This window comes from Maylandia zebra, linkage group LG3 (genome assembly GCF_041146795.1).
Source record: "Maylandia zebra isolate NMK-2024a linkage group LG3, Mzebra_GT3a, whole genome shotgun sequence".
NCBI classification, from domain to species: domain Eukaryota; kingdom Metazoa; phylum Chordata; class Actinopteri; order Cichliformes; family Cichlidae; genus Maylandia; species Maylandia zebra.
Window position 1 is genome coordinate 17049276 of NC_135169.1, and position 11474 is coordinate 17060749.

General features: G+C 37.1%; 1 protein-coding gene across 6 annotated transcripts; it reads left to right on the forward strand.

The window, feature by feature from the left end:
- Positions 1 to 402: 402 nt before the first annotated feature.
- Positions 403 to 7348, forward strand: LOC101470420 (butyrophilin subfamily 1 member A1). 6 transcript variants are annotated; one of them, XM_076880229.1, is made up of 6 exons: positions 403 to 443; positions 858 to 957; positions 1218 to 1556; positions 1774 to 2055; positions 2335 to 2460; positions 6039 to 7329. In XM_076880229.1, exons 2-6 carry the CDS (start codon positions 882 to 884, stop codon positions 6080 to 6082), a joined length of 867 nt encoding a protein of 288 aa, XP_076736344.1. In that variant the 5' UTR covers positions 403 to 443; positions 858 to 881; the 3' UTR covers positions 6083 to 7329. The 6 variants fall into 6 exon arrangements, with proteins under 6 accessions (XP_076736344.1, XP_076736351.1, XP_076736339.1 ...); XM_076880236.1 differs by having other exon boundaries at positions 415 to 471; positions 1849 to 2055; positions 6039 to 7332; XM_076880224.1 differs by having other exon boundaries at positions 415 to 471.
- Positions 7349 to 11474: the final 4126 nt, after the last annotated feature.

Genomic DNA, 11474 nt, shown 5'->3' on the forward strand with positions numbered 1-11474 from the left:
TATTTTCTTGTTTCTAACAACCCAATGGTGTGTCACGATCCTGGGTCTTTTGACCAGGCGTTTTGAGTTTAAGTTTATTTGGAGGTTTATGGTTTATGTTTAAGTTCACTGGGTTTTCTAAGTTCATTTGTTTTTTAACTTCCCCCTTGTGTTTTCAACCCCTGTGTTAAGTCCCCCTTTGTCCTTTATGTGTTTCATGTCTTTTGTTGTCAAGTTCATGTTGTCATGTCTGCGTTTCATCATGTTTCCTGTTTTATTTTGAAGAGGTCCTGTGTTCCTGTGTTGTGTTTAGTTTTACGGTTCCCCTGTGATGTTGTTCTGTGTCAGCTGTTTCTTTTCCCCATGTGTTCCCACTTCCCTCATTATCCTCCTGTATGTATTTAGTCCGTGTGTTTCCAGTCATTACTTGTCAGGTTGTTTGCTAGTCCACGTCGTGTTTCCAGGTATCCATGCAAGGTCTTCATGTTCAAGGTTTTTTCATGTTTTAATTTTAGTTCACCCAGTTAAGGTTATTCTTTAGTTTCACACATGCCGTTTGTTTGTATCTATTTTTGCCAGCCTTAATAAATGGCTCGTTTTTTGTTAATCCACGTTATGTTTCACATTCTGTTTTGGTCTGCACTTCAGTCCTTTTTTTTTACTATACATACAGTCTGCCTCAGCCATACTGTGACATGGTGTAAATTCTAATTACATAAAGGGTTAAATATCCTTATCAGAAATGCTTTGATATATATATATATATATATATATATATATATATATATATATATATATATATATATATATATCCCTTTTCTGAAATAAATATTTGCCTATTTCTAAAATTTAAAAAAAGGAATTTATTTGTTTTTCAGAATCCAGAATGTGTTTTCTGTAGAATGAATTCTGCTTTAAACACCCATTTGGTGCTGTTATTGATGGTGTTTGCCCAACTACCTTCTTCCTTTACTAAAGGTAACTAAATGAATCCACAAAGTTATCTTGAAGCATTTTGTTTGTAAAGGCAAATATGAATGTCAGTCGCAGTTTTTAGATTCGTTTCATTTGCAAAGCAATGGCTACCAGGCCACTGTTATCACATTCCACTGTTCTCATATTTAATTTTAAATCTTCAAAGATAACTATTCATGATCGCACACTTTCTGTCACCCAACTCTAACTCTACAGTCTCTAAACCAAAAAAAAAATTATTATTTTTCTTTCTCCTGTCTCAGGTACCATTCAGGTAATTGGTTCATCTCACCCAATAGTTGCTTTAGTGGGTGATGACATCATACTGCCATGCTATTTGAACTCCTCAATAAGTGCCTCAGACAAGACGGTGGAGTGGACAAAATACAAGCTGGATCCCAGATTTGTTTATGTGTGGCGTGATGGTGGTGAACTGGAAAGCAAAAAGAATCCCTCCTACAAAGGAAGAACAACGGTATCCCTTCATAAATTAAAGCATGGAGACATTTCACTGAATCTGTCTAAAGTGAGACTTTCTGATAGGGGAAGATATAGATGCTTCCTTCCAGATATGGGTGAAACTTTACTGGAGCTCATTGTTGGTAAGAAATATCTGATATTTATCAATCAAAGAAGTGGTTTAAGCTTAAACTCAAATACAAAGTATCGCCAGACATTAGCATTATATAACCGAAAAGTAGTTTCTATTCATATTAAAAAAGTCTGTAAATGTGCAGCCAAATCGATCTCTTATTTGGAGTTCCTCTTAATGAAATCATGGTGCACTCTGCCAAAGGAATATTGTGTGCTTCATCTTAGGGGCTGTATCCCTACCTGTAATATTGCGTGTTCAAAAAGCCAAGACTGGAGTTGCATTACAATGTGAGTCTGCAGGCTGGTATCCAGAGCCTGAGCTGCTGTGGTTGGACGGTGAGGGAAACCTCCTCTCTGCTGGACCTACAGAGACCCTCAGAGGTCCTGATGACCTCTTTACTGTCAGCAGCAGAGTGACTGTGGAGAAGAGACACAGCAACAACATCACCTGCAGAGTCCAACAGAGGAACACCAACCAGACCAGAGAGACGCACATCCACATTTCTGGTAAAAACATGATGAAACTCAGGTCACATAGTGAACATGCACATCCATACAGTGTGGTCATGTCCAAACACAATGTTTACTCAGAACATGCGACTAGAAAGGCAACACAATTTTTGGTCCTGCTTTTGGTGATATTTGAAGCAAATCCCTTTTATTGTCTTTATTATTTAAAATATTGGCAAAAATATAGGTCATATAAAAAAGAAATCAAATACACATATACAACTGTTGATTGTGTTATTGGGATGTGATTCATTATTTTCTGTTTTACTGTTTCAGATTATTTTTTCACGACCCCGCCAAATCCTGCAGTTTGTGTCAGTCTGCTTACTCTCTTTGTTATTTCACTTTTCTGCATTCTTCTGGTGATCTTTGTTTGCTGGATACAGAGAAGGAAAAAGATCAGTAAGTTGTATGCAAAATAATTTAAAAATTGTTTTTTTTTCTCGCAGCTCAGTGATTGATTTACAGTGAAGTGATGAATAAGAGTACTCAGACCTGTTCTTTAGTATCAAGAAAATCTCAGCATGATGCTGCAGTAGTACACAATAATAAAACAGTCCACTCAGAACTGGCCAATTAAAGAAGTTTTTCATGTCTTCTTAGGATCACATTTGAATGAAATATACTTTAAGATGTCTTTTGTGAGTCTTAACGTTGTGGATGACCAGATTGTGTATTATCAACCCAAACAGATTTTTTTCTAAAACAACAAGCAGTAAAGTGAAAAAAAAAAGAGGCTGACAAATTTATTACACCACCAAATGTCCTGTTTTCTTATACAGGAAGAAAGAGGTTTCTGCCTTCCTCTTTACAATACTTTGTTTCCTCTTGTCATAAACCATTGCTCCTGTCAGCTCAAGCTGCTCTTGCAAAATGACTCATTTTATATACTTTGTTGTAGTAGCATTTATCACAAAGGCAGACCAAAGGTATTTTTCAAAGGCAAACCTGGAGAATGAGGAGCGGCTCAAATGCCACAGCATACAAGTAACTATTGTTTAAAGTAAAGACTAATCTAAAGTAAATATCCTTTTTTTTTTTTTTTTTTTTTTTTTTTTATAGAATAGAATTCAACTTTATTGTCGTGTCACAGGTACAAGGGAACGAAATGCAGTTTGCATCCATCCAGAAGTGCTTTAGCCATGATATAGATATATTACAATATATATGGGTCTGTTGTAGGTATGAGGGTACAAAATATGGGCCTATTATGGGTATGTTATAATGTACACGGTATGAAGGTACCGTGCACATTATATGCTATAACTATAAGTATGTGCAGGCTGTAGTGGTGTACAAGCTATGTAGAGGCCATGAACAGGATATAAATATGAAAAACTATACAGAAATGTGAACTATGCAAGTTATAAACAGTTGTAGAATTAAAATTATCGTATTGTACAGAATGATTATTTATACAGAATTATACAGTAGTCAAGGTCAAGGTCAAGGTCAGATTTATTTATATAGCACATTTCCAACAGCCGATGCTGCACAAAGTGCTTAACAATAACAATAAAATTAAAAACTACAGTGTAATACAATAATAACAATAGAAACAATAAAATAGAAGAATTGAAACAATACTAACTAATTCAGATAAATCCAAAATGCTTGGGTCATAATGTGTTAAAAGCCAGAGCGTAAAAGTGTGTCTTTAGTAAAGATTTAAATTGCTCAAGAGTTTGAGCAGATCTAATATTAAAGGGGAGACTATTCCAAAGTCTGGGACCTGCCACAGAGAAGGATCTATCACCACGAGATTTGAGGTTAGTCCGTGGAATGGACAACAATAGTTTTGAACTAGATCTCGTGGGTTTTCCTGGAGCATAGGCAGAGAGGAGCTCTGACAAGTAGGGGGGGGCTCGGGCGTTGAGTGACTTAAAAACAAAAAGTAAGAGTTTAAATTGGATCCTGTAGGGGACAGGAAGCCAGTGTAAAGAGGCTAAAATTGGGGTTATATGCTCTCTCCGTTTGGTACCGGTTAGCAGGCGAGCAGCAGCATTTTGAACCATCTGAAGGCGATGGATGGTGGCATGATCTAGGCCATAATACAATGAATTGCAGTAGTCCAATCTGCAAGTAAGAAAAAGGTGGATGATACGCTCGAAGACGTCAGCCGGAAGGTATGGCTTTATCCTGGCTAGCTGTCTTAGCTGAAAAAAACAGGACTGAACTACTGCACTCACCTGCTTATTCAATTTAAAAGAACCATCAATGTAAACTCCGAGGTTTTTTACATGTGTTTTACAATACGAGGAGAGGGTACCCAACGTGCTGTCGATATGATTGAAATTGCCAAAAATGACAACCTCAGTTTTGTTTTCGTTTAGCTGTAAAAAATTTAATGATAACCACTGTTTAACGTCGTCAAGGCAGCGTAATAGGAGCTGCGGTTGATCTGATCCTGATTTTAAAGGTAGATAAATCTGTAGATCATCCGCAAAGCAATGAAATGAAATGCTGTACCGCGAGAAGATGGAGCCCAATGGCAGCAAATAGAGTGCGAAGAGGGCGGGACCCAAAATAGAGCCTTGAGGAACGCCGTATTTAAGAGGAGCTAATTTGGAGTTGTGGGGGCCCATATTGACATAAAAGAACCTTTCTGTCAAGTAGGAGCGAAACCACTGAAGGGCAGATCCTTTTAGGCCAGCATGCGATTCTAGCCGTGATAACAGGATGTCGTGGTCAACTGTGTCAAAAGCTGCTGACAAGTCCAACAGTAAAAGGGCAGCAGGGCTGCCAGAATCCATAGTTAAGAGAATATCGTTAAAAATCCTTAAAAGTGCTGTCTCAGTGCTATGTAATGATTTAAAACCAGATTGAAATTTTTCTGAGATCATATTAGAATCGAGGTGTGCCTGCAACTGTAGATAGACCACTTTCTCCAAAACTTTAGATAGAAAAGGAAGCTTTGAGATGGGCCTATAATTAGACAGAACAGTTGGGTCCAGGTTTTGTTTTTTAAGAAGAGGCTGAACTACAGCTTGTTAATATTGTTAGTGCAGGTAAGATAAGTGAAATATGTGGATAATTCCTGCAGAGGCTATATAAAGTGCTAGTGGTTGTGAGTGGTGGTTCAGTCCATGTTATTATTGTGTGTATGAGGGTACAGTTGTCCATTATTTGTTTTTGTCCATTGTGGGCGTGTGTATCTTCAGTCCATGTGTTTAATGTGGGTCAGATGTCAGGAGGCAGAGTTCAGGAGTCTGACAGCTTTGGGGAAGAAGCTGTTCCGGTACCTGGTGGTCTTAGTCCGGAGGCTCCTGTAGCGCCTCCCAGAGGGCAGGAGGGTGAAGAGTCCATGTGATGGGTGACTGGGGTCTTTGATGATTTTCCCAGCCCTTTTCAGACACCGCTTCCTGTAGATGTCCTTTATGGCAGGAAGTGGTGCTTCGGCGATGCGCTGGGCAGTTTTCACAACTCTCTGCAACGCCTTCCGGTCCGAGGCAGAGCAGTTCCCGTACCAAACTGTTATACAGTTGGTCAGGATGCTCTCGATGGTGCAGCAATAGAAGTTCACCAGGATGTCTGAGGACAGGTGGTTCTTCCTCAGAGTCCTCAAGAGGAAGAGGCGCTGGTGAGCCTTCTTGACCCGCTTGGAGCAGTTGGTCGTCCAGGTGAGATCCTCGGAGATGTGGACTCCCAGGAACTTGAAGCTGCTCACACGCTCCACAGCCGTCCCTTTAATGTAGATGGGTGGATGTGGGTCAGCATTCCTCCTGTAGTCCACAATGAGCTCCTTGGTCTTCTCGGTGTTAAGCAGCAGGTTGTTTGTGTCGCACCACTCAGCCAGACGATCTACCTCCTCCCTGTAGGCGGCCTCATCGTTGTCACTGATGAGGCCAGTCACCTTGGTGTCATCTGCAAACTTTTTTTTTTTTTTTTTTTTTTTTTTTTTTTTTGGCCTGTCCCGTTTGGCTCTTTTGCCATCAGAATTCATCTGATGGCTAAAGTAAATATCCTTTCTCTGTGCACAGGAATTCAGACAAACCACGCTGTAGCTCAGATGGAACAAGACTGAGACAAGCAGAGCCAAAAGAAGAAATGGAGACTCATAAGATGTTGGAAAAGAGAAGACAAGAGAATTAATCAGTGACAGTATGCTTTCATATAGTGTGTTTATTTCAGAACCTTTCGTCTTTCAGCTGCACCATTTAGGGAGTGATCATCTGTGTCCATCTATTTCTGTCTCTATCCTACTCTGTCACACCAACCTTCTGCACATCCACCTTCGCTACATCCATAAATCTTCTCTGTCTAATTCACTGAGCTGTTTCGTCCGACCCATTACTTGACATACTTCTTGAGGCAAACTTTACACATCTGTAGCAATGGGATTGAAAACACATGAATTCAAAAAGTAAGAGCTGTGGCTCAATACTTTTCCATATAATTTACTATGAAAGTAAAAACCACCACTCAGTAGACTGCATGCTTAAACAGCAGTTTATTTGAGTTTTGATTTATTTTCTTGCTAATACATATAGAAAAATATTTAAGCAGTTAAATGTGCTTTGGTATTTGCTATACATAAGGACGAAAAGGCAGTACATCCTGTAAGATACAGACCATATCATAAACATTAAGTGGTAACCATGAAGAGATTTTTAATGTAAAAATTCAGAGAACGAATAATCGTTTTGAGAAGTTAATTGGTCTTTTGGTGTCTTTTTTAACTTTCTGTTTTTTTTAGTTGTACAGTTTTGTTTAATAGTCGTGATGTGCACAATGTTGAATAAATAACTTAATAAAATTCTTTCTTTTATTCATCCAAATATGTTTTTTAATCAAAACATTATGACTATGTATTATAGGCTAGGACAGATGTGCGACAGTTTCTACATCTATCACAGTGGAAAGTCCATCTGGTCATCGTTGTCATTATTTCCTTAATAAACATCCTTTACGTTATCAGTGTGTTTTTAATCTATGTTAACAGCTCAGCCATACCAAAGCAAATCACTGGGAAGTAATTAACAAGTTATTTCACGTTCAATGCAGTATTCTAAGAATACTGCATTTTATCGCATATATGGTCATTAGAGCACAGAGGCCACTCCATTAGGTTTGAATATCTATCTACAGTATTCTGGCTGATGTATGGATGATATTTCTATAGGCAGACTGATCATTTCATTTAAACCAGCATTAGCTTCCTCGAGTGACAGAGAGCGAGTGGATACATGTTTTTTGTTAACATGAATGTTCAAGATGTTCAATAAACATGTTAAGTGTGTATATTTTCTTTTTTCTCAAGTCTGTTTGCTTATGCAAAATGAAAAGCAATTAATGTAGAATAAAAATGAATGATATTTAATCATGATTAATCAAAATGAATCCACTGTAACCCTGTGATGAATCTGATTAAACATTTGAATTGTTTGACAGCACTAATATATATTATATATTAGTCTATTGTTGCATATTAGTGTATATAGTTTTTTTAAAAGTTGTATTTCACACAGAGAACCTGTGTTAAAAGACTGAAGAAAACTATTCAAATTATCTTTGAATTTAAGCATTTAACATTATTTGTGTTTATTCTGCATTTACTTCATTATATTGCATAAATGTCAGTTACAAGCTTAAATATAAAATGTAATGCAACCAGGCTATTGATCAAGTAATTGCGATTAATCGCGATTAATTACAGAATATTGTGTGATTAATTAGTTCATTTTTTTAATCTATTGACAGCACTAGTAATTATATATATCTAAAATATATGTATTCTTTTAGTTTTCTCAAACTATATTAATCAACCAAGACAGAGTTTTCTTTTTCTATAAACATTTTGTTAGGTCTAGGAGGGTCATTTGTGTGTCTGTTACTTCTGCGGTTTGCGTTTGATGAGCTGCAGCCACTAAATAAAACCTTGGGTAACACATGCTGCAAGAACTCAGTGCACACCTTTAAAAATATGCATGTGACTATATAATGGTTATATCTATTCTGCTTTGCAAACATCAACAGCCACAGTCATATTCACTCACATATTCAAGTTAGTCTTTTTTTTTTTGTTTCTTTTTTAAGGTAGTTGCAGAAATAAAATAATTTTTGAGTCTCTCGCATTGTCAAAATGCAATGCAAATGTATTTTAAACAAAAATAGATTAAATGTAATAAAATAAAAGAACAACAGTAAAACTGTAGTAACCAAACTTATAAAAGTGTTTATGTGCTTGATGGTGATTTCTTGTTGATTATGATTGATTCATCAATCTATGAGTTCTTTTTTGGTCCGAGTTTCCCACAGTGAAGGAGTCCCACAAGCAGTATCAGCAGAGCTACCATCACAATAGTTAGGATGACCCGCAAAAGGAGGAGGGGGTGAAAGAATTGGTCCGAACAAAAACATGTCTCTCTGGGAAGCCCTGCAACGACACCACGTCATCATATGTCACACAAAACTCATTTGCATGTTTTTCTTTTTACTTCTTACCATTTTGTCTTCTTGGGACACATTAAACTTCTCTTACTGTAATCCCAGGGGTAGGGTTAATTTTATGTATAGGGTCATATACTTATTAAGAAAATAAAGCTTAAACTGTATGCCATGACAGACAACAAATGTGTAGACAATTTATCCAAATTTCTCTGATGTTTTAAAGCAACAGTATTACAAAATACAACTCAAGAGTTCAATATAAGTGCTGTAAGTAGCTATTTATGGTTAAACAGACACAACAATCAAGCACAAAATCCTTATTTTGATATTTTGAATCATGTTTATGTGTTACCTCTAACAGACAGCCATTTTTCTGATGATTCTCCTACTCCAGATATTGTGCACTTGTAAAGTCCTTCATGACTCTTGTAGACTTGGTGGATGGTCATGTTTCCCACAGAGCTGGTCCCAATGAAGAGGCCATCTTTATAGAAGACAGCTGGAAGGTTTACAGACGTCTCGTTTAGGCAGCTCAGAACCACAGTTTCCCCCTCCATCACAGGATGAGCAGGGCTCTCCAGGGTCACCGTGATATCTGATTAAAGTAGAGTTTATGAATATTTCATAGTCACTGGGTCTTTTACTGGGTCTTATCAACACATTGTTTTTATTTTCTTGTGTATGATTTTTTTCTGTTCCTGTTAGTTCTGTACTATATTATTTGAGATCTTCAGTCTAGTCATCAATGACTTCTTCCTGTATGAGTTTTCTTCCTGTTCCCTCAGTCTTCTCTTTGTGTTTTTGGCTTCTGCTTCTGTTTCAAGTCTGTGTCTCCATTTTCCCCATTTGTGTGTGTGTGTGTATGCACTGGCCTATGGAAGACCTATGAAAAGGAGTTTTCACCAGGTGTGTGAGTTTCAGAATCAGACACCTGGTAGCGATCAAACACCTGTCCTGATGATCTCATTTGGCAACTTCATAATGAAGCAGCAGTGGCTCAGGCTTTTCTGGATCGTTGCCCTGAAAGCAGTTTCTAAAGCACTACTGCTGCAGTTTTTTGGAATTATTGTGAAGTTATATTCACCAGTCTGTCCCTTTGTGCAAGATTTGGAGTTTATGAGACATCAAGTGGTGAGACTGACTCTGGATTCTGTGAGAAAACTGACATTGTCTCGATTTAAGCCCTGTGGAAACTGGACCTTCCAACTGCTCTGACTTTTTTGAACTCTTTTGCTATTCACTGTATATAAATGCATGTGAGTGAGAGTCTGGCCTCTATTTACGTCACACTGAAAATGACTGTTTAATTAACAACTGTGACACGGTACTATGAGACACAGCACAAACCAAAACGAAACACACTGAAAATCTTTAAAGAGGCAAGACAGATTATCAGTGTATCTATTATGTAATACAGCATTTTCCATAATTTTTTATGTGGATTAGGAATTTGATGCAGTCAGCATTTTTATAGATGGTAAAGGTTGTGCTTTCTTTTGTTAAATAGGTAAGATATGTATGTATGAAGTAGTGTAAAAAAGACAAAAAGAAGTGTAAAAAAATGATTCAAATTCTCTCTAAATTCAGGGTAATCATCAGAACGTTGCCGAAATCTTCATTGGCAGTTTCATTTGCTGTAACTTTAAAATGTTTCTATTTGTGACTCACCTGGGATCTAATAGTTCCTTGCAAAAACAAAACAAACTCAAAACAAAACAATGAAGAGTTTGTTTTTGTTTTTATTTTTTTTCCAAAATTGTTTTGCAGTGAAATTACTGCATGTGAACCATGAAATGATAAGGCTTAACAGGAGGGTTTAGAGCAGCGGTCCCCAACCTTTTTTGCGCCACGGACTGGTTTATGCCCGACAATATTTTCATGGACCGGCCTTTAAGGTGTCGCGGATAAATACAACAAAATAAAACTAGTACCTGTACCAAAAAAAAGAAGATTTATTCATAACACACGTGAAAAGACCCAGGAAAAACCGAGTTAACGATAAAAACGATAACAAAATAATGCTGAAAACCGATAAAAACCCTGGAAACCATACATTTCACACCTGAGCCTTAACTCTCGCGGCCCGGTACCAAACGACTCACGGACCGGTACCGGTCTCAGGCCTGGGGGTTGGGGACCACTGGTTTAATGTATAAACGACAGAAGATGAACATTAATAATAAGTATTACCTTCTTGGTTTTGTTCTTCCAGAGTCTTATTTATCACAATCAACCAGCTTTCTGGTGATTCTCCAGCTTCCAAGATGGTACACTTGTAGAGCCCTTCATCAGATTTGGAAACATTGTGGATGGTCATTTTCCCAGAATAGCTGGTCCCAATTTTTAAGTCATTTTTATAGAAATCAGCTATTTGGTTTAGAGAAGCTCCCTTCTTTCTACAGTACAGGTTGATAGTTTTCCCCTCCATTACAGGTACAGCAGGACTCTCCAGGATCACAGAACCAACTGAAAAAAGAAAAAAAAAGAGAAATTGAAGCAGAGATAGTTATCATGAGTGACAAAAAGACTATCTACAAGTTCTAAAATAGGAGCTATAACAAAATACAAACTTATTAATTGTACAATGAAAAAAAAACAGTGTTTAATAAATTGTTGTAGATGTTATTCATAGGTTCACAGCATTTACAAGCAGAATATTTGTGTATTTTAAGAGTCTGTCTAATTTAATCTGCTTTACAAACCCCACAAGAAGCCTTCTTGCACTGGCATCACACTTACAATATTTATCACAGACAAGAAAGCAAATATGTATTGCTGGGGCATCGTCAATAACCAAATGTGATTATTGACGCTGCTTACTTTACTAATAACATTCAAACAATATATATAAATGCAATAAATGAAGTTCACTAAACGTGCAATTTGACTTAACATTGGGATAATTTATTCAAAATAAGTACATTTTTAGCACTGCCTCAAATTGGAAGATTGAATATTTAAAGGAAATGTCTTGGAATTCTGCAACACTTAATGAATGTAATACTATTGTACGGGAATGAACTGAT

Bases quoted from the DNA above. Each gene is read 5' to 3' on its own strand.
- LOC101470420 (XM_076880224.1), top strand. The intron at 958-1,217 runs GTAACTAAATGA...CTCCTGTCTCAG, and splicing joins ACCTTCTTCCTTTACTAAAG to GTACCATTCAGGTAATTGGT. The intron at 2,461-6,038 runs GTAAGTTGTATG...CTCTGTGCACAG, and splicing joins ACAGAGAAGGAAAAAGATCA to GAATTCAGACAAACCACGCT.